This window comes from Lupinus angustifolius, chromosome LG04 (genome assembly GCF_001865875.1).
Source record: "Lupinus angustifolius cultivar Tanjil chromosome LG04, LupAngTanjil_v1.0, whole genome shotgun sequence".
NCBI classification, from domain to species: Eukaryota; Viridiplantae; Streptophyta; class Magnoliopsida; order Fabales; family Fabaceae; genus Lupinus; species Lupinus angustifolius.
Window position 1 is genome coordinate 21,979,848 of NC_032012.1, and position 26,708 is coordinate 22,006,555.

Here is a 26,708-nt window from a genome sequence, read left to right on the forward strand (position 1 = left end):
GGATACATGTGGAGGGGAATATCATCTTCAGAAGTCCCATAAATTCTCATTGTCTCACAGAATTCCAAGAATTGATCAATATGGGCATTAAGATCTTCATGAGCTCCACCTCCAAATTGGTTTTGCATCACCATTTGGATCAGAGCATATGGCAAAGAAAAGTTCTCTGCCTCAATAACTAGGCGAATTATTCCAGGACGTGAAATATGAACATTAGGGGTTGCGTAGTCACGAAATGATTTTTCATCTCGTTCAGCCATTGTTTGTACACGCCCACGTCTTTCTCTTGGTTTTTCTCTTTGTTGCATTCTTCTTCTACGTAAAGTCATTTCTAGTTCTGAATTGTAATTTGAACTTTGCATAAACCAAATGTGCAACCTGCAGAAGTACCAAGAAAAAGAAAATGCGTAATACACTAGAGTAAAGTAATGAATTAATTGAGAATTAAAGAAATTTTGGCACAGTCTCTGGCAACGACACACAAAAAAACTTGATAGGGAAAATCGCAAGTGCACGATTATTTCAAGTAATAAAATATCGATCACACGAGGACTGGAAAACTCCTTTAATTATAACAATTAATTTATACTTAACTCAAATAAGGAATAAAAATGAATTTAGAACAATTACCAAGAATAATTATGAAAATAATCAAAAGAGATTGAAATCTAATTTAGGAAGAGTTCCCAAGATAAGGATTACCGCCTTTACACTCGCAAATCCGTGTTTTGCTCCTTTTCATGAACTTTAAGTTGTGAGGATGAATTGCTCTTTGATATGTGTCATCTTCTCTCGAGCTCTGGTACGTGTATTCAATTGAAGTCGCACCTACTCTCGTGGTAAGATTATCAATCAAATCTTTTACTTGGATCTTTCTATCCAATTGTTTCGTAGCAACCCAAGGTGGATTCCAGAAACCCCCGAGAATCCTAATACTACTCTCGTGAATTAGGATTCTAGTTTGAATAACTGAATGGTCGGATAGTTGGGTTCACCTCTCGGTCCTTCCCCAATGTATCTAAGAGGTGTAATTTGTTGGCCAGACAACTCACAGGAATAAAACTCAGTTTAATGATTCAAATCATAACACTCAATGAAATAGAAGTAAGACTTTTTATACTTTTATCTCAACCTAAATTTATACTTTTATGAAGACTTTTTAAGTCATACTTCACCATTTCAAGGTAAGTTTCTTAATCAAAGTCCACACTTTTTAAATCAATATCTTCTAAGTTGATCTTACCACTTTAAAGTAAGTCATCTTAAATAGATTCCATATTTTATACAATAGTTTCTCATGGTCGTTTCAACACATTCTTGATAGTGTTGATCTCATACTTAAACAAACTTTTAACTCAAAATTTCCTAAGCTACACTTTTTCACAACAACTCATCCACAAACATTTTGCATTTCAAAGTTAGAAATTAAGCTTTTCCTAAACACATATAGGTCATGATTAAGACCTAATGCTAAGGAAAGTTTTGATCTTTCAACTTATCATTAAACAATTTAAAGATTCATTTGATAACAAAATCACCCCCTTTGAAACACAACCAAACCTCATCATTAAAAATTTACTATTCTAAACTTGTCTAAGGCCGTGGTTTTTCAAGCCAAAAACAAGTGAAAATAATCCAAACTTTGCATGGTTAGAAAACTCCTCAAAGGTTCCTTTGATGTAAATATCATCACCTTTAACCATGTTCCACTACAACATTTATTTCTATCATCAAATTTCGAAAAACAACTATTTTATATTTGTTCAAGGCTATGGTTTCTCAAGCCAAAAACAAATGAAAAGTTTCAAACTTTACATGGTTCAAAACTTTTTAAAGGCTCCTTTCAAAATCATCACCTTTAACTCAAATCAACAAAAATATTTAAACCTTAAAAATAGCCCCATGAACGAACACAAAGAGTTCATGGTTTCAAAATAACTTTCTAAGCTCACGAAAACATCTATTTAGAGATTTGAACATAACAAGAGTTAGGAAGATTTTTAGAACATTTCAAAGGTTGAAAATGTTCATAACATACATATAAACATCATACTAAAATTTCATAAACATCTAATGGTTAGATCTTAAGAAGATGAAGAATCAAAATGAAGAAGAAAATGAAGAACTAAGAAGAACTACTTTAAGAGTTCTTAAAATTCTAAAGTGTATAGAGAAAATGTCAATGGTTTCCTCCTAAGCTAGGTGTTGGCTTTTAAGGACAAGAAATCAGATTTGAGAGTGGGTAAAGACCAATGGTTTCTTCCAAAAAGTATATTTGTAAGAGGTAGATGAGTGATTTAAGTGATTTTGTGTAAGAGGATATGTATTTTTGCTTGTTCCACAAGCAAGCCTCTTACATGAAAGCGATGTGACCTTTTCGGAGAAACATTCACGAATATACCATGCTCGATTATTTTCGGCTAATACTCGGTTGGATATTAAAAATCTCCTGACTTCGGTTTAGAGTAAGAACTTCGAAACACGGAATTCAGAGTGAAAAATATTCAGAAATGCGTTCTCGACAAACTTGATGTCGATCTTTACTCGAAATAATATTTCGAAGCCAATAGCGCAATCGGAATTCGATTCCGAGTTATAGAACTCAAAAACACGTTATTGGGCCGAATTCAGGAGAATTTGGGTCTGACAGCAGCTCAAAAACTTTCCATCACATAAAATTACAACAATTTACCACAAAATAGGAAATCACAAAACAAGACTAACACTCAACTACGGTTTAGTCTAATTCAATACCGATTAATTTCTAAAATTAATCGGTATTAAAATAAATAAATAATAAAACATACACAGAAAATTCATGGTGTTACATCTTGCTTCTTGGAACACCATGAGATGGGTGAACCAGAGAGTAGAAACACATATTCCATAGTGTTTTTCCTCTCTAACAAATCACCACTCCAATCTGAATCAGAGTAGGCTACCAATTGTAATCTGCAATTTTTCTGATTATGGAGTAATATTCCATAGTTAAGTGTGCCATTTAGATATCACAAAATTCTCTTGGCTGCAACAAGGTGAGATTTCTTAGGGTCATTCATAAATCTGCTCACCAAACCTTTCTGGTCTGGTCTGGTATGGTATATGAACATTAGGCATCCAACAATTTGTCTAAACAGGGTGCCATTTGTAGTAGATTCCTTTTCACCTCTGTCCAGCTTTAGGTTGGCATCTGCAGGTGTTTCAGCAGGGTTGTAATTCACCATATTAAACTTCTTTAATACATCTAGTGTGTACTTTCTTTGATGTATAAAGATTCCTTCATCAACTTGCTTGAATTCAATCCCAAGGAAGTAGGATAACTTGCCTAGGTCAGTCATTTCAAACTCAGACTTGAGGCTTTGTTTCACATCTTCAATTATGTCTGAGTTGCTTCTTGTGATTAGAAAATCATCCACATAGAGGCAAATGATTAGGATGTCACATTTGTTCAGGTTATTCACATACACACCATGCTCCACATCACATTTCTTGAATCCTAAACTTAGAAAGAATGCATCTATCCTTTTGTTCCAAGCTCTTGGAGCTTGTCTCAACCCATACAAGGCATTTCTTAGCCTATACACCTTGTGCTCATTGCCTTTAATTTCAAAACCTGGTGGCTGCTTGACATACACCTTCTCCTCATGGGGACCACTGAGAAAAGCTGACTTGACATCTAATTGCCACACACACCAATTATTCCAGCTAGCCAAGGCTACCAACAAGTTAATAGTCTCCAATCTTGCAACTAGAGCAAACACATTAGAGAAATCAATTCCCTCTTTATGCATGAACCCCTTGACAACAAGTCTTGCTTTGTGCTTAACCACATCCCCTTCTGGATTCAGTTTAGTTTTAAATACCCATTTTACAACAATAAGTACTTTGTCTACTAGTGGTTGCACTAGCTCTTCAGTCTTGTTTTTGTTGATGAACTTTAATTCCTCTTGCATAGCCTCTTTCAAGACTTTGTTGTTAACTGTCTCATCAATTGTAATTGGCTCAATGTCTACAAATAAGGCAATATACTGAACTAGTTTCCCATCATTAGTAACAACTTCATCAGGTGAGATTTGGCAATCTCTCAATCTAGCAGGTAGACTTCTTATTCTAGTATATCTTCTTGCATCAACTTCATTGGTTCTGGTCTCTGATTGTGGCTCAACCTCATCCAACTGTTGAGATTCATAATTGAGGTCACAAGGATTCCATTCAAGAGGAACTTGTATGGTAGGTTCTATGACTTGATTTCCTTCCAAGAACTAGATTCGATGAATTGCACATCTCTACTAAACATGACTTGAAGTGTTTTTGGATTGAGAAATTTGTATGATCATGTAGGATGATATCCAACTAGGATCATTGGCTCACTTTTATCATCTAGTTTCTTTCTCCTTTTGCCTGGTATGTGCTTGTAGCAGAGTGATCCAAAAATCCTGAAGTGTTTGATTGATGGCTTCTTACCTGTCCAAACTTCCTCGGGGATCTTTTGTTCTAGTCTTTTGGTAGGACAAACTCTGTGGCAGATCCCTACACTTCAGCATACTCCTCACCATGTTCAAAATTGTTCTATTTCTCCTTTCAACAACACCATTGTGCTGAGGAGTATATGATGTTGTTACTTCATGCAGAATTCTATTCTCATTGTAGAATGCCTCAAATTCTCTAGAGTTGAACTCACCCCCACCATCTGTTCTCATAATTTTGATTGATTTTTCAACCTGCTTTTCAGCCATGCATTTGAAGGATTTGAAGATGGCAAATACATCAATCTTAACCTTGATCAAATAAAGCCAAAGTTTCATGTTGAAGTCATCTACAAAAGTTATGAAGTACTTGTTTCCTCCTAGATAATGTACTTCTAATGGTCCACAAACATCTGAATATACTATATGTAGAAGACTATTAGCCCTAGATGCAGTAAAGTTGTTAAAAGAGATCCTTGATTGCTTGCTAATTAGGCAATTATCACATACCTTTTCTGGTATCTGTATTGATGGTAGTCCAAGAACCATATCTTTTGACTTCATGAGACTAAGGTCCTTAAAGTTAAGGTGACCCAATCTCATGTGCCATAGCCATGTATCGTCATATAATACTTCAAGATTGGGACATTGTGATTCAATTGTGTTGAGACTTACTTGGAAAATTCTGTTTTGTGCAAGGGGAGCCCTCATGATCTTTTTTGCTGCAGAATAAAAAATCTCCAAGTATCCATTCTGTATGTTGACTGAGAATCCTTTCTCAAGTAATTATCCCAAGCTTATGAGGTTGTTCCTTATATTAGGTACAAAGAGCACATATGTGATCATTGCTTCCTTCCATCATTCTTTTCTATCACAACATCTCATGTACCCTCTACCTGAATCATTCTATTATCAGCAAACTTGACCTTACTCCTTTTGCTTGGATCAAAGTTAACAAGCCAATCCATATGGCTTGTCATGTGGTTAGAACAACCAGAATCAATGTACCAAGTTTTCTCACTGATTTTCTTCTAGTTTGTTGTCATCATTAGTAGGACAGAGCTCTCATCATCCTTGTCTACGCTTTCTTTTTTTGCCACGTGTGCCTCATCATGGTTCCTACTGTTAGGATCAATTTGACTTGGAGGAGCTTGACACTCATTTGAGAAGTGTCCAACCTTATTACAGTTAAAACACTTGATTTTCTTTTTGTCTATCCTCTTCTTCCCACCTTTCCAATTGTTGAATCCTCCTCTTCTTGTTGTTGTGCTACTAGGGTGATCATAATCATGCCTTTCTTGATCTTGGAATTGAAAACTTGTGTTCTTGCCTTTGAATTCTTTCCCCCTTCCTCTGCTTCTGCTTCCACCCCTGCTGTAATATCCACCTTTTTTGGACATTTGTGCTTGCAGGGCCTGCTTGATGGTTTTATCAGAGGATCTCTCGATTAGCCTTTGCTCATGAGCCTCAAGAGAACCTTGAACTTCTTCTAACTTCAATTCTTCAAGCCTCTTAGATTCTTCAATTGCCACAACTATGTGGTCAAATTTAGGGGTTATAGTTCTTAGGATCTTTTCAATGATTGTTTGATCATTGATCACCTCACCACACGCCTTCATATGATTTTTGTGGCTCATTATTCTATTGAAGAATTGAGCAACTCTTTCATTCACATCCATTTGCGTCAATTCATATTGGCGCCTCATAGTTTGTAATCTGACCTTTTTTAATTGCTTTGCACCTTTGTTGCACTTCCTAAAATCTGCCATACTTCTTGTGATGACTTTGTAGCTGCTATTTTTTCATAATGTGCCTCATCAACACATTGATGAATGAGACACATGGCTCTACAATCCTTCTTTCTATTCTCCTTTTGCATTAATCTCTGAGAATTTGTTGCTTCTAGATACCCTTCTTCGACGATTTCTTCAAGTTCTTGAAAGCCCCTTATGGCTCTCATTTGGATGTTCCATCTGTTCCAATTCTTACCATCAAGAACCGGAAGTGTTGCAGGGAAGGTGGTGCCTTGATGTCCCATCTTTCGATACTTTCCTTTCAAAACATAACAAATAAGAAGTAGAGGATGCTCGTGCACTTACTCTTGATACCACTTTGTTGGAGAAGAAGAGAATTTCAACACTCAAGCTCACAGATTCACTCAAGAAGATGTAGAAGGAAAATAAGATTGAGAAGTATGTGTGATAGAATTCCATTTTTACTCAATGGATTTCATCATCTATCAATACAATGGATTGATGGAATACTTCTATTTATAGTATGTGGTTATACCTAACATAACTACTTTCTGTTTTTAGTCATTCTTGAATTACAAAATATCCAATAAGTACAACGTTTTTATTCATTAAAACCAGACAACTTCTTTTCTAAAAATAGAAAAGAAATCCCACAATTTCTTTCTTTTTACGTGAAGAATGTTGTGAGTTTTGATGTACAAAATGTTTTGCAAATAACGTTTCCTTGAATTTCTGATGAGTATGTGAATGTTGTGTTAGATTATTACTGTCTTTTGATTCTTTTCAACCAGCAAGTGATAAATATGCAGTATGGGTTTGTGGTGTACAATTGTTACTCATTCCATGCATAGTAAACTCCATTCATGTAAGTTTTAGTTGATGATATCAGGGAATGGTCCAAAGAAATTGTTTACAGTTGTAGTGCAATATTTAATAACATATACAAACATTATTGTTGCAATCACCGAACTGCTCTTGCTACAACACGTTCTTCACTTTATCCACTCTAATGCATCTTGCTGCTACTCAAAAACAGGTGACCACGTCCTCATTATTTGAACCAAAATAACGATATTCAACTCATGGGTTAACTGAGATTGACTCTTTCTATTACAGCTTTCAGGTTTTGAACAAAAAATTATATTTTTATAAAAATGCAAGTTGTCATTTTTTTTGGTTTCCCATAGGCCTCGCACTGGAGGCAATCCTGTCCGAACTGGGCACATCCACAGGTAAGTGGGGCTAACTCTCCCAACAGACATTTTTTCTATCCACAAGACTCGAACCCGGGTTCTTGCTTAAGGGGAATCAAGCATGTACCCGGTTTCCCACATGCAAGTTGTCATTTGATTCTTTAAAAGGCTTGTTTGAAAAGTGTGAGAGCAATAAGCCATTCAAATCCTATGCATGCTTGCTTTATATCATATATAATAGTATCCACATGTACTAAAGGATCCAGCAATAAATTAAAATGATGACATATGTTCTTCAATTTCTTTTTAATAATATAGCTTCATATGTATTGGACTATCCAGTACATAATCTAGACTTGATATAATAAGCTCTTGTTGATGAGCACCCTAAGGTGCTTATTAAGAAAAGAAAAATATTGTATCCAAAAATAAAGTTTTCTAATTCTCGAAAGAGTATAATACTTATGTATTACTAGTGTAAAGATTTATACACATTCAGTACATTATGCATCATTTATTTGTATTATTTTTTTGAAGAGTCAATGATGATTAAACATGAACAGTGAATAATATAATAACAATGTATAAAATACATATACCGTAAGAACTTACATTTATTTATCTTTCTCCTAATATCAAAATTATCATTTCCAAAATGAAGTTACCCCTTTTACTAGCTTCCCTGTATGGTCATATTCTTCGAAAATCCTCCATGAGAAGATTTGATATAGTCAAATACCACATAAATTAAAACATAATATAGTATATGAAATGGGCAAGCCTGTTGAGCCCAACCCATCTGTTGAGCCTAGTCCTGATGCTAAGGCCCATGCTACTATTGATAAACGAAGTATTATTATTTAGTTAAATAAAAGTGGGAATTGGTTTTTGTGGTTGAGCTTCATTATGGTCCTCTGTAATACTAAAATGAATATCTGATGAATTGTTGAATGGTTTTTCTTGCTTGTTGCTCACCTTTTTCTTCATATTTTATCATTTGTCGTATTCACATTTTATTTCATCAAAAATAATCAATTAGGTAATCTATTTCCTAATTTAGAATTGGGCACATGGTCATGGTAGCCTAATTTATTCATTTTAGGGAAACATGCAATAACTTCATATAAAGTAGGGGTCAATAGTATACAAAAAAGTGGGTTTCAATATATTATTCCTCTCTCTAACATACTTTATGGCACGAGGCTAAAATCTCTAAGACTTATCTCTGATTTGGAAATGAGATTTTCGTTCTAAAATTTCAAGAAACAAAATTATTAATGATGATCGAAAGATGTACGCCACTGCAATTATTTGATTCAGATTTTCTTAAGGGAATTCCAAAAATGCAGCCTGATAAAAAAATTACCATGAAAAAATAAAATAGTTTCCAGTAAATGTTCAATCCATTTTTTCTGTCCTAAATGAAAATGACTACTATTTCTAACAACAGTATTAAATCTATGCAATATGTATATACAATTAGTATATTGTTTACTATTTATTTGGATTACATTTTCTGAAAAGTCGGTAATGATTAAAAATAAATAGTTGTTGATGCAGTGGTAGTGTAAAAAACTCTTATGCAATCAATGTATATATATTTTTTCTTCTAACAAATGTTACTTTCAGAATATAAAAAAATCGAGTTTTAATCTTTGAGTTAAGTGTAATTTAAGGAGGCATTATATCACTATATCCAATTCATGATAGTTTCAGTTTCACTGTTGCACACTGAAATTGTGACTCTATTAAAAACATAGGATGATTCTTTAGCCTCTACTCAGTATTAGTAATACTTTTGGTTTCATCTAGATTTTAGCTTGAGACATTGCACAAGCATAAATCCTTATTTTCAATTATGAGTTTAATTTATACATTCCACTACCGCATAGTCGTGTGTTGGGAAATCATTGAAAGATATTTATTTCAACTAAACTGCTTTAATTTTACATGCATGTATCGAAGTAAACCCACCAACTATTAATAAAAATAAGACAATGACTTTTATTGGTGTGTCATAATCATAACCGCTAAGAAAAATATATATGTATTATTAGTGTATAAGTTTTATACATTTTTACTTTATTTATTCACCATTCATTTTGAATTATCGTTAACTCTTCAAAAAAAATATAAATGAATGATGGATGATGAATGTGTATAAATCTTTACTCTAATGATGTATAAATTTTAGACTCTTAAATAAGTAACTAATATTATGCAAATCAGATGGTGAGAGCATCAATTCCTAAAGAAGTAAAGCAAATAGAGTCATTGTTAAACAACATATGCTAAGGAATTAGGGTGGATAGCCAAATTAACATGAGAGGTACATCTAGCTGATATTGCCTACACGCATTGAAGAACCTGGACAATGACTTTTTGACAAGTGCATGTCCTCATTATAAGGAATGGTCCGTGAATTAGGTTTGAGGAAAAAATAATAAATAGAATATATTATTAAGAGCTATAAAATACTTTATAAGATAATTTCATGTATTCCTTTTTAAAACCCTATTCGTAGAAGGTATAACTCAATTGTTTCGTAACCTGTTGATAGAAAAAAAGAGTTGGAGAAGAAGAAGAAAGGGAGAATTTTGCACGGTTGGTTCAGTGTATTATTGTTGATTTCCTTTCTCTGATTGTCTTTAACTTCCGCCACCGGTACGTAATGGGTGTCTGGTATATGTGTGTGTATATATACATATTGTTACTCAAATTATATATTATTTGAATATGGAAATTTAACACCTTTTTAGCTATTAAAATTAGTTGTATATCTGGCCTAGTTGTTATTCTTCATATATGCAAATAAATTTTTTATCTAGTCGCGTCACAACTATTTCAAATAATTTTTTTATAGCATAATGCGGTTAACTTTTCCAATGATGATTTCTTCTTCTATACATAAAATTCAATCTTAAATACATATAAAGAAAAGTATACATAGACACATGAAAGAACATCCTAGCTAACCACCTAAAGTAAAAGGACAATAATTGTATTTAAAGTAATTATATTTTTAAACAAACTCTATGCAAATATAGTAATGATCTTTACAAACCCTCTATCAGAAGATTTAATAAAGTCAAAAAGTACATACATTATAACATTATTACAAAGCAAAATTAATATATAAAATGGCAAGTTAGGTCATTTGTCAATTTTCTAATTTTAAATTGGATATATGATCAATTACACTTTACAAGTCATTAGTAAAAAAGTATGTATTCATTTTTAACGAAGCATATGATGATTTCTTTGGCTTGAAATTGAGCTGTGCTCTTTCTAGTTGCCAAATCACCGCCAAGATTTTTTTCCATTAAGATTTATTTATGAGTTGAGTTTCGAAGGAAATGAAAAACTTTAGAATTCTCTCATAAGCAGTGTTGTTAAAACTGTACCGGAAATTATCAAATCGGTCAGGGTACTGGTATAGTGGTCCAACCGGTAGTTCAGTAATTGAATCACATGTCGATTAAACCGGACATACCAGCTTATATTTATATATATATAAACCTATAACAAAAAAATTCAAATAGGTAGATACTCAAATTTATAATTCATATTCATACTCTACTCAGAATTAACATAAACAAACAATTTTAAGTCTTTAACAAATTCAAAGTCTAAATTGTAAAACAAATATCAATCAAAAGTATCACTTAACAAACGCAAAATATAAATAAATGACACAGGTTCATAACTCATCTTACAAACAAATAAATTTGGAGTTTAACATCAATGAGTCAAAGTTGTCTCATATCGAGGTTCCATTTTTGCACCAAATCTTACTTTCAAATAGTTGATTCCAAGATTACACAGATGTCACCGAGATTACACACCATTGTTAGGAACCAAAAGATGTAATCTACGTATGTCTTGGAAGCATGTGTCTTGAAGTGTTGAAGAGTGGTTGGAAAGAGAGGTCACCGTGTAATGAGTTTTTAAAAAAAATATATTTGTATAAACTGGCTGGTTTAGTCAAATTCCAGTTGGTTCACCAGTTTTAACCGGTTTTGATATTTGGTCGATTCAACATCCATACCGTATCGATTAGGGATCAAATTTACCGGTTTTCTAGTCGAACCGGTCGACACGATACAGTTTTTATATCACAGCTCATAAATATATTTTATGACTTTTAAGTCTTTCATTTCTCTAAACAAATTTATATACATGGTTGATGAGATCTCGTTAAATATGCTCCATCAAATTGGTTACTACCACAAATAGTAATTTATGTAGTTATCTCTATTTAAATTTATGTAGTTATCTCTATTTTTCATAATCTCTTCCTCTTTGGTGTGAGATGCTTAACATTGCGGTTAAATTACTATATCAATTAAATAAACAAGATACACATAAAAAAAGTGAGTTGAATTGTACTTAGCACTTATTATATTTTAATTAAAATCTTTTTCAGTAGTGTCAATATGTATAACACTTTTACAATAGTCAATTGTTTAAAGTTTTTCTCACTTCAATACTAGTTAGTGGAAAGTGAAAAGTAACTAACTAAAACGAATTCTCACAACCAAAGTGGTAATGTTTGGAGTTATGAGAAGTAAGATAATAGTCAAGTTTGAGATAATGAGATTTGTAGTTTGACATATAAGATGAAAGAAAGTAAAATATAAGATTGAGAGAATATGAAGGCAACAAATAATTGAAAATAGGTATTATGAAAATTTTAAAATTATATGGGCCCAAATTAAAAGTTTTAGATCTAAATATAGCATCTCAACAATAAATACATGATGGCATGCACTTATTGAAATTGATTAAGAAAACCTACTCTGCCTCCATTCCTTACCACATTTTTTCCCTTACATTGATGGAATCTTTAAATACTAGAATACCGACAAGATAAACAACTCTAATATTTGCAAAAAAATAAAATAAGAATTTATGATATTGTACTGAAAATTGTGTTTAATTATACTACTCATATATTAATATTAAAAGGATGATTATGACAACAACCCTGAAAAAATAGAGTTTAAAGTTCATACATCATTAGTTTAAAGATTTTCATATGGTTGAAATGTATATTACTTTTTATTTAACTATTAATAATGAACAATACATGAAAATGAATAATAGACAAATAATGTAAAATAATCTTATACAATAAATGTACATACTATTTTTTAAAAATAAAAATATGTATATACTAATAATGTAAGATATTTTTATATTATTATTGTATCATTTATATTTAATCATTTTTTACTTTTAAATAAAAGTAAGACAAATAAATGATGGATGATAAACTGACTATATATAAATTTTACATTATTAATCCGTACATATTACAATATTTTAAAATAATAATAATATTGATTATGGGACAGTACATAATTAAATATTATGTAAGGAGTGTAGGTGGGGAAGCAGGTAGAGGATGGATGCCCATCTATTAATCACAAATGTAACCTTCCCAACTGCATTACACGTAAAGCATTATGATTGGCCTAATTCTCCAACTCAATAATACTTCCATTGTTATGCATTAAATGTTTATCCTATTTTGAAGAACGCGTTTGTAGAAATTTCAACCATTATTGATGTGAATACTGAATACTAGACTACTAGTTGTAGTCAATAATAGCCAGGTAGAGTGGTAGTTTCCCCATAATTTTTATATTTATACTATATATAAACCTAAAACTTAAAATAACTTTTTTCATCGTGTAATTTCATTTCCTATATTACCCTTAACATTATTTAATTTTTACAAAAAAACTATATAATCTTAAGCAACTACCACCAATACATTAATTAACCACATATCTCACATTTAATTAAACATTATCATAATCACACAAAAATATAATATAAAGTACACCGAACACAACAAATACATTTTAATTCACAAAAATGAAATATATAAAAATTGAATATGCAGTATCAAACAATATTCGCCGGCGAACACGAAGTGCCTGTACACACTAGTTATTAATAAAGGCAAAACAAAATTATAATCACATGTAATATTTAAATTCATTTTTATCATTTTTAACGTCTGTCCTTAATAAATGGAACTTTCACATTTTGCTTTCTTTTTTCATTAATACATTATTACTCACATTCTTTTTTATCTTCTCTCTTTCTCAACCCAAAAATAAAACAATATCACATTAAAAAAATATATCCAACAACTCAATAATGATTATTAGATGCGCGAGAAGTTTATAAAATTTTTGTATATATTATATCAATTATTACATCTTATATTCTTAAATTTATATTTTCTATTGAATTTATATGTTTTATTTTTTATACTTAAATACACTTATATAAAAAAAATAAGAATGATGGTCGACCGGCACGAAGTGCTAGTCAACACGCTAGTTATATATAAAGTTAAAACTTGAAATAACTATTACCATAATTTTATTTTCCTATTTTGTCCTTAATATTTTTTATTTATAAAGAAAAATCATATAATCATAGATAATTATAATTAATACATCTCATTTTAAGTTAGATATTTACACCCAATAAAAAGTATTATAATTTTCTAAAATAAAAAATAAAAAATTAATGTTTAGTATTATAATATAAGAATAAAGGTCGGCAGATACGAAGTGTTTGTCGACATGCTAGTTTAAATAAATGGATAAATCTACCTTTTTCAAACAATTTTCTCTAAAATCTTTCATTATTAAATTAGATAGTTTTTAACGTTTTTTCCACTTCAAGACAATGAAATGTTTACTTTTATATTGAATAGTTATTTTAATTAGTATTGAAGTTTTAGGGAATATTTATTAAAAGGATGTAGAATTGCTCAATAAAACTATTATCAAGTCTTTCTACTTTTAGTTTACAGAATCACTTACTCTGTTAAGTTTTAATTTTTTTATTTATATTTTTAATATTTTCATTGATTATTTTGAACATATACTTGATGCATGATATATGAACAAGGCGGTACTCCTATCTGTTTAGAATTTTTATGGGATAAATGTGGCATCTATTCATGTCAACAAATCGATAAAAAAAAATCTAAGTTCATTTAAGAAATCATAAATAAATAAATGTGTTTTATAATATTTCTTTCAAATTAAATTAGGTGCATTTAAATAAACCACCAAAGCAAGGGGTCTACTTTATCACTATTTAATTTGCACCAACTCTTATTATGCCAATCTTTTCATTAGCTAATTAATAATAGAAAAATAATTGAATTTTATATATAAAATGTAAAGTATCTTATAAAATGTACTATTAAAAATTTCAAATAATAACTTGTAATAAGAACAAGAGTGACATAAATTAATAGTGATATAGAACTTTAGGAATTTAAGAATATTTTTATAGAATAATAATAAATATACCATCTCAGAAATTAATGATAGTGTTTGATTTAGACAATATATATTTACTTTCCTTTAAGTAAATACTTGGATTTAAGTTTGATATGAAAAAATTCTCACCATAGTTGAATGTTTTCTAGTCAAATATGATATCATGTCATTCCAATATGAGATTATAATAAGTTTGATAATTCCTATAAAAATATTTAAAAATAATTTAAAATCTATATTATTATTTGAAGGATATATGTCATTATTTTTATTTAATATTGGACTATCTAATATTAGAGATGATATGAATTTGTTAATTCATTTTAGTTTTTTGTACAACTTAGTAACTTAAATAAAAAAATATAATTCACTTCACTTTAATTAGACACAAATTTTATTTAGGGAAAGAAGAGAACCAAGCTGCCAATGATTGACTAGTTTTAGTTCCTCTGTTTTTTTTTTCCTTTCTCCTCTCTCTTATCTTTCTTCAAATGTGGACATCAAAACTCCCTTTCTCCTCTCTTTACTTTCTTTCCATTCCTTTTCCTTTTTCTTTATTTTATTTTCTTTTTTTATTTCCTTTACTTCTCTATTTTTCTATTTTTCTTGGCTGGACACTAAAGATATTTTGTTTAGTTATTTATTTTTTCTACTTTGTCTATTTTCTTTTATAGTCCACCTTTTTTTATTATAGCCTATAAGTGTTAATAATGCTAAATTCTTAATTTTATTTTATCTCCTAACTTTAAATCATAACCATCCGAACATAAAAGTAAAAAAATATATTTTTTTAATATGCGGTTCAATTATAATAGTTCATAAATTTCCAAAATTGAGAACTAACCAAAGTTAAATAGTTTTAATAAAATATTGAACTGCGAACCAAACCAATTATATTTTATGGTTCAGTTTCATTATTTTTACAATTTAAACCGGAATAACTTAAGCTCTTAGTTTAAGATAATATCAATGGGTGCAACAAAAATATTGAGAAAAGAAAATAGAAAATTTACGTTTACAAATAAGAACAGTGGCAACTGATGTAATTAATGAGATAGACAAAGGCAATGTTATAGGCTCACAACTATATCAACCCCACCATAAACCTACAGCTTTCACAATATCATTACTTCATTACTTCACAATATCTGAAAAAGAAAAAAACAACTTCACAGACAAAAACATGGCTCTAGTTTCAGAAGAGATCAAAGCAAGATCAGAAATGTACCATGGAGATGAAATGGGTCAAATAAAATCCAAGGAACTTCTCAAAGAAGTAGGGTTACCCAATGGTCTTTTACCATTGAAAGACATTGAAGAATGTGGCTATGACAGAGAGAGTGGTTTTGTGTGGCTGATTCAGAAGAAGAGTTCAACTCACAAGTTTCATAAAGTTGGAAAGCTTGTGTCTTATGCACCTGAAGTCACTGCCACTGTTGAGTTTGGCAAGATCAAGAAACTCACTGGTGTGAAGGTAAAAGAGCTTATGGTTTGGCTCCAACTTAATGAAATTTGTTTGAATGATCCACCAAGTGGAAAAATCACTTTCAAGGCTCCTTCTGGGCTTTTCAGAACTTTCCCAGTTTCAGCTTTTGAGATTGAAGAGAAAGAAGCTGAGAAGGGAAAGTTGGAAGTGAAAGAAGCTGGTGGAGCTGTTGAAGTTAAAGAAGTTTGATTAATTCTGATTCCTTTGAATTTATGAGGTTGTGACATGTGAGTGTTTTATTTACTTAAATTAGGTTGTTGGTTTTTATGATTAAGTTAATGTTGTTGTAGTATGTTGTCATGGTTTCCATGTTCAGTTCTAGTGCTAGATATTTATGATCATAGATTCAGAATATTGGAGGTGCAGTTATGAGTAAACCAGCTTTCTCATACACTGAAATAAAAGAAATGAAATATAATGTCTAATATTCCTATTTATAGATAATGGACTAAATAATAATTGCTAACACATCTTCAACCTAAATCTTAAAACAATAAATTCATGAGCCCATCTATTTCTAAGGCAGTTAAATTACTCTATTAAGACTTTAACAAATTTACACTTACACTCCAAGAATCTCACCATCAAGTATGAATCTCAAAATTAGGATCCCCTCTCGAATGCTAATCTTCGAGTATTTGATATCGTAAACAAGTTCCTAGCACATCTTTGTTGTTAGAGCAAGCTACAAATGTCATCTAAGATTATATTGATATTATCTCTAATAGAACAGGCCACATTAATATTTGGCTACACTGAAATATCAACTTGATACCATTCATTAGGACAACATCAAATTTACAGATAAGAGGTCAAATAAGAATTAAAAACCTCCCATACTATTATATTTTGATCTAAAACTTTAAGACATTAACGTTTTAATGTGAGCCTTTAACAAATTCACAATCAAACTTCAACAATAAATCATAAAAAAATATAAGATATCAGAGAAAATATGAACTAATGAAGAGAAATGATGAATAATATATATATTCGAAATTATTTCTCCACAATTTTTTTTAAAGTCCACTTAAAATAAATTGCCATATGTTTAAGTAAAGCTTTCAATAATTAAAATATCAAAGTACTCAATATTTGTATTATAATCAAAATTTAACAAATAACTCTGTTTTGACTAGCACAGTTTTTAGATTAATAAATTGAATGTTATAAGTTAATACTTCAATAAATAAAAAATATATAAATAAAAAATTAAATAACTTAAAATAAAGAACAAAAGTTATAAAATTAACTATCTATATTATATATGAAGTCAAAACTAGAAATAACTACTTTGACATAATTCTTATTTTTATCTTTTCTTCTTCAATTCTATATTTAATTAATCTTCTTCCATTTTTTATCTTTATTGAGTTTCTATGTAACATTTTTTATATTAACTTATTTTTTAAAGAATGTAAAACAAAAATAATATATATAAAAAATAAGAATATAGATCCATAGGCACGAAGTGCCGATCGACACACTAGTAAATGATAATGATAAAAAAAATCGAGAATAAATGATGTAAGTTGAAAAATATAAATTATTAATAAGCAGAATAAGGCAAATTTCTGTGTGTGTAATTTCTGATATGGATCAACCTTGCCATGCTTTTGTTTCCCTAAAACCAAGGCGTTTAGTTTTTTTCTTATTTGTAAAAACTTGCCAAAAGTATATCGTCAAAATAGCATTGCTCACGGCATGACAATTATCATCTAACATTTTGGGATGACTCAGTGACTCTACCCCTCACTAATGTTTCCATTACTTCATTCAGAATCCAATTATTTCTAGCCAACCATTCTAATTTTCTGTATGTTCTCTAAGGTATTTTTGGTGGGAACACATCTGCTGTCCCACACAACTTTGTCTCACTCTATGTGTCAAGAGATGTGATTAGTCAGAAAAATATTTAATAATTATAATTTTAACTTAAATAATTTTTTTAACCAATCAGAGTTGATGATACATGGAATAGTAACAAAGTGGGACAGCAGATGTGGTCCCATTTTTACCCCTGTAATTTTGCATTTTTCAATGATCAAACTACACTGCAATAAAAAACAGGAACAGAGAAACCACATATGAAAGCAACAGATTGACTTTTTTATAGGCTGTTGCATGCATTTCATTCTGGAATAACGAAAATTTCTGTTGTATTGAGACACAGCAACCCAGAATGCTGATTAATGGAGAGGCTATTCCCCACACTTAAAACCAAGTTTCAATTCCAGAAGTATCTCATGAAAAACATCAGATGATTTAATATGTCGTCGCGGGCCTAGTAGTTTAGAATGCATTTACAGACTTCAGCCCTGAGAACAAGGTCAACCCCTGATACCAAACTACATAAACATGGAACCAGAATTTGTCATCAGCATATCTGGTAAGATCAGTTCAAGTTTGATTTATATAGCATGTCCTAAAATATACACAAATTTTATTCTTGACCGTAAAGTTACTAGGAAATGTGTAACGTGGTTGGGCTGAAACTGTTTTTAACTCTTCTTCTATATCTTGCACTCTCTGTCGTGTTCAGGACTCCAACACCTGAAAAAAGTGTAACCCAAAAATCATTGCAAGTCAAGATCTTCAAAACAAGAAATAGTTTATATGCTCAACGATAATATGTGATTTCTAAACTTGAGAGGAAAGGTTACTTGCCAATTTCTTACTACCCTTTTAAAATAGAGTTAATGACTTCCTACCAAATTCGCACTTTAGCTTGTTGATTACTATGAACTATCTTTATGAAAAAGGTTAACATATCAACATCAATCAATGTTAATAAGCTATCAGTAACAACACAAGCAAATGCTACAAACCTAACATCAATCAATGGTGATTAGGATCAAAACACCATTTAAGGCACATTTTCACCTAATTAACTGAAGGAGATGCAGGATCCTAAGTCTTCGACTCAGGCTCAGACGAACTGAGGGTCCACATTCACAAATAGTTCCAATCCAAAATTGTATTTTGACAGACGAGTTATTCTCAAACTTCATGGCTGGCTAGAAAAGATATTTGAAATATATGGAAGTTTCAAGTCCACTCAATTCTTCATATGTGATTTCCACTTTATAGTACACATATATGGACATCACTTTTGTATTTTGAACCTATTATCTCAGCTATCTTCCTTATTCTCAAAGAGAAGGACGAACATTAAATCCAAAAGTCATATGAAGGGTAGCTACAAAGTACAATGTAATGGCTACCAGATACAACCAAATGTGGAGATCGAAAATGTAGTGCTCATCGAATTGCAGGCAAAAATGCATAACCCAACCCGAAAAATAAGCACCACAGTCATTCCAGAAACCGCCACCGCTCGGACCAGATTTGTGAACCTCGCCATCACCAATCAACTATCGACCCAGCACCAAAACTGGCATAAAAAAGTTCAAGAAAATAAATTTGATAATTAAAAGTTGGTTTACGAGCTTAGCTCTGGCCGTGACACCCAGTGGTGTCTCTTTGTAGTTCCAGCAATGGTGTCACTTCAGATATATGCTAGGGGTGTTCCAATAGTGCAATTTGGGCTGATTAGAGGCAGTAGATAGTTATGACGACTTCCGGCTCGACAAAGAGAGCGTGGAGGTAGGGTGGAGGGTGAAGATGGGTTATGGCTGGTCGGAGAAGATAATGCCACGGTGGTTAGGGTTTCAGCAGTGGAGTTATGGTAACAATGGAGATTTGGGAATTAGGGATGGAAGGTAGGAGATGAGTGAGGGGTAGGGATGGAAATTCAATTTTTTAATATAAAGCATTAATATTTTTTATCAATCTTGTGAAACAAGTCACACCGAAAAATAGATCCTTCCATATATAATTAATAATTTTTATCAATAAATATATAGTTGTAAAATTTTATATAATTATTAATTATATATAATTATATTGAAATAACATATCTTCAAACTCAAACAAAAAGCAAAGTAATGTTCAAATTTTGCTAGTTTTAAGTAAACAATCCAGTTTACTTCCTAGGTTATTCCGGTTTAACCAAGTTTAATACAGTTAGATTGAAATTTTACTGGTTCAAAGCGGTTCAACTCTCATTCAATTAAGAGAGTAAACTAAAGTCATTTTCAAGTATGGTCAGTAAGTGAACCGGTCGGACAGCCTAGTATGGCCCGGTTCTCATAACTCTGATTTTTATAGCATAACCTAGTGTTTTTAGTTTTGGTTGAGAGCTGGAATGTAACAGGGTTTGTGTTTAGCAAAATTTGGGGTGGTGCATTTTTGGTCAAATCCTGGAAAAGCCTCTATATTTGTGGGGTAAAGTTGCATACATACATCTACTCTCCCCAAACTATACTAAGTAGAAGCCTCTTGCACGGGCCGCCCTTTGTTTAGCTTGGCAAGAGAAATAACTTCAGGGTTTGGGGGACATTTGTAACAATCTCTCTTCTGATGTCAATCTCCACAGAATAGGCTAGACACTTGAGGTCTGCCAGTGGGTCTTTCATTCTATTATTTTAAGTCATTGGCGAACAATGAAGCACAATATAATGGGTAGAGCATAATTTAAAGTAAACTCAGCGAGAATCTAAGCAACATTGATGAAATATGTATTATAGTAATAGAAATGAATCCCATAAACTCTCACAGATGTAAGGGAGAGTTCTCAGTACAGAAAGTCGAGAAGAAATATCAAGTACAAAGGAAGAATTACAGAAGGAAAGAAAGCATCCATAGAGAGGAAGAGCCTTTTCCTAACAATTCCCAGACCCCCACTTATACATGCTCCCCAAAATACTAGTCATTCCATCACAAAATCCTTTAGAATTTGGCTAGCGAACCTTGCTCTTGAGCTTCTCCTCGGCATATTCTCCTGATTATTAACCATTTCTGCTGGCTCGTCATGTGATTGTTCCGCCTTGTCCACCTTGAGTGCAAGATCATCCATTACGCGTAGGTTAACCACTTAAAAAACTTTCATTACTCCAGAGTTTTGGATAGCCAAAGCCAAACATTCAAGTCCAAAAGCAAAATTTATTCATTCACTTATATTCCACAATGCAATTGAAGCCAATACCAAAAAAAAAAGGCAGTTCCAATATGCATACTGAAACACTAAATGCAACTACCCCCTCTCCCAAAAAAATATACATTAAAAACTAATAAGTAAAGTTCTAATAGGGAGGTATTCATTTTTGGAAAAAGAATACTAAAACTACAAACCCTTTGGCTATGCCCAAGCTGCACCAGAGACGGTCCATGAATAGTATTAGATTTATAGCCTTTTGGATAATGCACACATTCACAGACAAGTTATGAGTTTCCAAACAAGGCATCAGAACATCAAAGCAAGAAATTTATGACAACATGAGTTAGCTATCACAAGGTGCAGTCATAGTGCCATACCTTCGAAGGCATGATCCATTTGCCATCAATCCAGTCCTGGTGTTTCCTCAACTTGGAGTGCTGAAACTCTAGTTCTTCACTTCTGTTCCGGAAGTAAATAACATACCTTGAGTTGTCAAGAACTTTAGAAACCGTGCCAATCCACCAGACATTGTTGTGAAAAGCATCAACCTCTTCAAGAAGACTAAAGTGACCATTAACAACAGTTTGTGGCAGATGAGGCCTTATGTGGTGGGTATCAACCTCCTTTCTTAAAAGCTGGGAATCATCATTAGCCAGTAGGCTCTGGTACTCAACAAGGAACTTTCCCTTTCTTATCACTTGAATAACAGTGGCAGAAAACCAAGCTCCCTGGCAACCTTCTTCGTCACTGCTAACCTCAACTGGTGTCCCGACTCTAAACCTCTCCTCCTCATTCACAATTTCATCAGACTTCACATTTAGTGTCACAGTTTGAGCAGACTTCACATCTAGTGTCACAATTTGAGCAGACTTCATATCTGGCATCACAGTTTCAGCAGACTTCACATTTGGTGCCAACAACACTTTCTGCAATTCAATATCTCAAATTCTCAATCACGCAAAAAACAATTAAATTGTAATCAAGCTAACATTATAAATATCCTAACACACAATTCATGATACATTCTCTGTTCAAGTCAAAAAGAAACTTATAGTACCTCTCTTCAACTGAGAGAAAACTACACAAATCATTTTCACATTTATATTACATTATCATTGCCCTACATTTTATAACATCCCAATTAACTAACATATAACAACCTCTAACTGATTACCTCAATCAACTTCATAATTTATAAAGTAAATAAATGTAATCTTTTAAACAAAAAAATGTAATAAATGCAATTAAATTAACTAAAACATGACATATTGTGGAGATAAATCCAAATAATATATAAGTGAATACTTCTTTATTATTTTTGGTTCGTTAGGATAAAGTATAAAAGCGATTTAAACAATATTTCTTTAGAACTGTTGATGCATTTTGTAACAAAAAATAACGAAAATACATTGATTTGTAACAAACAATATTTCAACACTATATCATGTTTTGTTTAACTTAATTGCATTTATCATATTTTTTGTTTAAAAGATTGCACATATTTCTCATGCAGGGGTGGTCAGTGTAATGAGAGTGTAAAAAACTAGGGGTTGTATAAGTGTAAAAAAGTGATGAATGATTTATGTAATTTCACTAAAACTCAAGGGGTGTCGGTGTAATTTACTCTAATTTATACAGCTAGAATTGACACATATACATAAAATAAGTTTACCTCACTTCAAAATGAGACAACCTCAATACCCATGCACACTCGCATCAATATACATATCTATACAGTATTTAACACAATTGTACAAAAAATTTCACTTATCTCAATATCATGATTGCAATAGTGCTTATTTGACATGATATCCAGAGTGAATTATCAATAATTTATTGACCATGATTTCATAATAAAATTTTAAATCTTAGATATAAAAATGAAATGCTTGATGGATAGTGGAGTAAATGAGTAATGCCCCTTCACTATCATTATCATTATCACAAATGGTATAAATTTAGCACTAGATTTCTCTCTAATGCAACAAACATGAATAAACATTAAACAAATAAACACTGCATGATAATTACAAGTTTACAACATTATTTAGATAACATATTCAAAGTAAAAAATGGAAATGCATACCTCTTGTTCTTGCTGCTGATGCTGTTGGTTTTCGAATGGAGGAACCCAATTCTCATCGAACCACTCACGGTGGAGTCTGAGTTCTTCTTTCTGGAACACGATCTGCTCCCTCGAAACTCTGAAATAAACCGCGAACCTTCCATTCCCACACTCTTCAGTAACGTGACCCTCCCACCACCCGTCATTGTGGTACGCATCCACCTCATCGCCGAACTTGAATTCCCGGCCAGCCTCCACCGGCGGAATTGGCCGGAGCTGGTGGAGTTTGAGAATCTCTCTCAACCGCTTCGAACCGCTCTCGTCGGCCATGAGGTTGTCATATTCGACCACGAACCGGTCATTGACGAGGCGGCGAATGATCTTGCCGGTAAACCAAGAACCACGGAAACCGTCGTCGTCGGAGTTGACCTCGACGGCAAAGCCCGCCTTGAAGGGCGCTGTGGCTGGGGAAGAAGTGGAAGAGGTTTTTGCAGCTTTGGATTTGGGAGCCATTGAATGAAGAAGAGGTAGAGATTCTAAAGTGATGAAAGGGTTCAAAGAGAAAAGAGAAGAGAGAATAATGAAATGTGAAAGTGGATGAAAGGTTTATATAGTGTGTGGAAGAAATGTATATTGAGAAGATTCATTTTTGTGACACACATAGTAGTTAGTACTATGTATTGCATTTTTGTTCCTTTCTAACTGTCAGTCTGTCAGGAATAACACTGTAGTGGTCTTGTCTTTTCTTCTTTCTTTCCTTTTTTTATCATTTTGGAATTAAATTATGGCCTGATTATTTAATAACAAAAATTATGACAGTTATATTTGCTCTCTAATATTTCATGATGATGGTTTGACTTTACTGTCTCAATTTTATTTTGATGTTTTTAATCCTTCAAATTCTAAGTCATGGATTTAATTCTTTCTTTATATTACATTAGTTACATCAAATAATTTAATAGTTATTGGTTACTACTATTAAGGATTAAAGATTTATATGTGAATTGATTTTTAGAAAAAAATAATATAAAAATAAGATTTCAAATTCATGTATCTCATAGCTTCAAAATATATTTTTTCCCTTCACAAATATAAAATAATTGTATAGAAACCAAAAAAATATGTTATCCTATTTTTCTTTCTTCATCCTCGTAGCATTGCCACACTTAATCGGCAAAAGGAAGAACAATTTATTATATATCTAAATTAAAATCAAGGCATTTAATATTTCATTTTATTGACTACAGTAATATTAATAAGTGTGATGAAAAATAAGGAATTACATATGTGTTTTGGCAAAATTAGTTTATAGCCTGTAATTATGAACTTGTAATTGTAAGTAGGGGGTAAGTGGTTCCGGTTTAAACCGCAAAACCGATGGAACTGAACCGAACCAAACCGTAAAATATGGTTCGGTTCGGTTTCGTGGTTCGGTTATTATTTTTTTAAGGAACCGTTTATGTTCGGTTCGGTTTATGGTTTTAAAAATTTAGGAACTATTGGAACCGAACCGAACAACATATTAAAGAAATATATACAAGGATTAGGGAATAATGTTTTATTAGTGAATTGTAGTGTTATATATGTTATAAAATTGTTATTAAATTAGTATTATATATGTTATTAGTTACTAAATTGTTTCCTAGTGTCTTATGATTTCGAACATAGTTACAACTTTTGTGATATTGAGTTTGAAACTAACATATATAATATATTATTATACATGTATTGTTACATGTGTTACTAATTATAAAATGTAAGGTTATAAATGTAACTATTATATATTTTACTAATTCTAATCATGAATTTTATTGTTATATATGATTCATAATTTTTTATAATAGTAGTAATGTTTATCATTTTATGGATAAACGATATCTTTTGTAATACATTTTGAATTTTCAATTCATTTTTTATAAAAAAAGTAAATGGAAAAACCGTGGAACCGAACCGAACCATTCAAGAGCGGTTCGGTTCTTATAGTTAAATTTGCGGTTAATTGAGCGGAACCGAACCATATATCTTTGATCGGTTCGGTCACTAAAATGCACCAAAAACCGAACCGAACCGAATTTTTACATCCCTAATTGTAAGTATCTTATTAGGAACTATTGAGTAGTTTTCTAACTAACATAAATTTTAAATATGATAAAAAATACATACAATATTTATTTAGTTATTTTAATTAAACGATTATTAATTGAAATAATTAAATAATTAAATACATCAAAATTTTCAATTTTATTTATAGTTCGATATGCAATATTTTGGAAAAACGTAAGGCACAAATAATAAGTTTTTTTTGTTAACAATTACTTTTGAGTTTCATTTTTGTAAACGTAGTGGTGCATGACTGTAATGAGCTCATGTCGTGTGGTGTTGGGTTACATCTAAATATTTTAAATCTTTGAATGGTAAAATTAGAAAGCAAAATAATTAGAAGTTACTTCCATTTTTTAAATGTTATTTAGCTTTCTAATACTACAAGCTCTTTTTTTAAAAGTTATAAGTTCCATTCATTTTTATTTACCAAACGATTCAATTTTTATTTATCAAATAAAAAATGTTGATTGGCTCAAAAAAATCAAAACTACTAAATCTGGAAGGGTTAAAATTTTCTCATAGAAATGACCTGCAACACATCAGTTCTGACTTGTTTTAGTAATTAACAAGTCTATTATTTAAATATTCAGTAGCCGGTAATCATATGATTTCTTTTCTAAATCTTCATATGATATATCTATTTTAATTTTATTTATGAATTGTTCCTGCCTGGGCTAAGAAGATCAGGTAGCAATGTAGCCCACACATGGATACCCATTGCTAGAGAATTATTTCAAACAACGGTGAATGGGGTTGGTTTCAAACTCGACATTTTTAGCTTTAAATCCCATTTTATGGGCAACCTTACCCATGTTTCAATCCTCAAAATTTTATTATCCTGCTCAGAAAGACAAGATATTGATCTAGTAACGTAAAATTACTAAATATAAAAGAGATCGAAAATTAATGATTCAATTCTCGAGAACAACATTTATTAAAGACATCATACATATCGAAAATGATTAGATTCTTATCCATAGGGTAATGGATACTCTTATAGTAAAAAAAAGGCAATTAAATTGTTGTAATATATAGCATTATCTAATTCTGCTCATATAGAAATTGGAGGATTCTTACCTTAATTCTTATGCTATTCTCACCAGGCAAATCGAAAGTAGAAAAAAATCAAAACCAATCCCTTACATCTTTCTCGATTGGCATCAAATATCACATGATTCTAATTATACAAATTAAGGCCACACTGAGCATTTGTTGTCATATACATTTCAGAATTAATAAAAAATGTAAATATACAAAAATCATTTTGCCATTCTTAGTGTTCCTTTTTTCGTCTATGGCATTGAAGTGCTCAGGGCCTTTGGCCAT

The 26,708-nt window shown here is 31.5% G+C and overlaps 3 protein-coding genes across 4 annotated transcripts; 1 reads left to right on the forward strand and 2 right to left on the reverse strand.

Moving 5' to 3' along the window:
- On the reverse strand, nucleotides 5,498–6,145 carry LOC109344723. Its single transcript, XM_019583475.1, has one exon. The coding sequence runs from the start codon at nucleotides 6,143–6,145 to the stop codon at nucleotides 5,498–5,500; it is 648 nt and encodes a 215-aa protein (XP_019439020.1).
- On the forward strand, nucleotides 15,846–16,640 carry LOC109346229. The gene has a single exon (XM_019585667.1). It carries the CDS (start codon nucleotides 15,913–15,915, stop codon nucleotides 16,402–16,404), a length of 492 nt encoding a protein of 163 aa, XP_019441212.1. The 5' UTR covers nucleotides 15,846–15,912; the 3' UTR covers nucleotides 16,405–16,640.
- LOC109346228 (DUF724 domain-containing protein 3-like) lies at nucleotides 18,426–23,978 on the reverse strand. Of its 2 annotated transcripts, none has more exons than XM_019585665.1 (3): nucleotides 23,301–23,978; nucleotides 21,592–22,140; nucleotides 18,426–18,768 (listed from the first exon to the last, which is right to left on the reverse strand). In XM_019585665.1, exons 1-3 carry the CDS (start codon nucleotides 23,790–23,792, stop codon nucleotides 18,754–18,756), a joined length of 1,056 nt encoding a protein of 351 aa, XP_019441210.1. In that variant the 5' UTR covers nucleotides 23,793–23,978; the 3' UTR covers nucleotides 18,426–18,753. The 2 variants fall into 2 exon arrangements, with proteins under 2 accessions (XP_019441210.1, XP_019441209.1); XM_019585664.1 differs by lacking the exon at nucleotides 18,426–18,768 and adding an exon at nucleotides 20,770–21,112 and having other exon boundaries at nucleotides 23,301–23,977.

Bases quoted from the DNA above. Each gene is read 5' to 3' on its own strand.
- LOC109344723 (XM_019583475.1), bottom strand. From the start codon at position 6,145: ATGGATGTGAATGAAAGAGTTGCTCAATTCTTCAATAGAATAATGAGC.
- LOC109346229 (XM_019585667.1), top strand. From the start codon at position 15,913: ATGGCTCTAGTTTCAGAAGAGATCAAAGCAAGATCAGAAATGTACCAT.
- LOC109346228 (XM_019585664.1), bottom strand. From the start codon at position 23,792: ATGGCTCCCAAATCCAAAGCTGCAAAAACCTCTTCCACTTCTTCCCCA. The intron at 22,141-23,300 runs GTATGCATTTCC...ATTGAATTGCAG, and splicing joins ATCAGCAGCAAGAACAAGAG to AAAGTGTTGTTGGCACCAAA. The intron at 21,113-21,591 runs GTATGGCACTAT...CTTGCACTCAAG, and splicing joins AATGGATCATGCCTTCGAAG to GTGGACAAGGCGGAACAATC.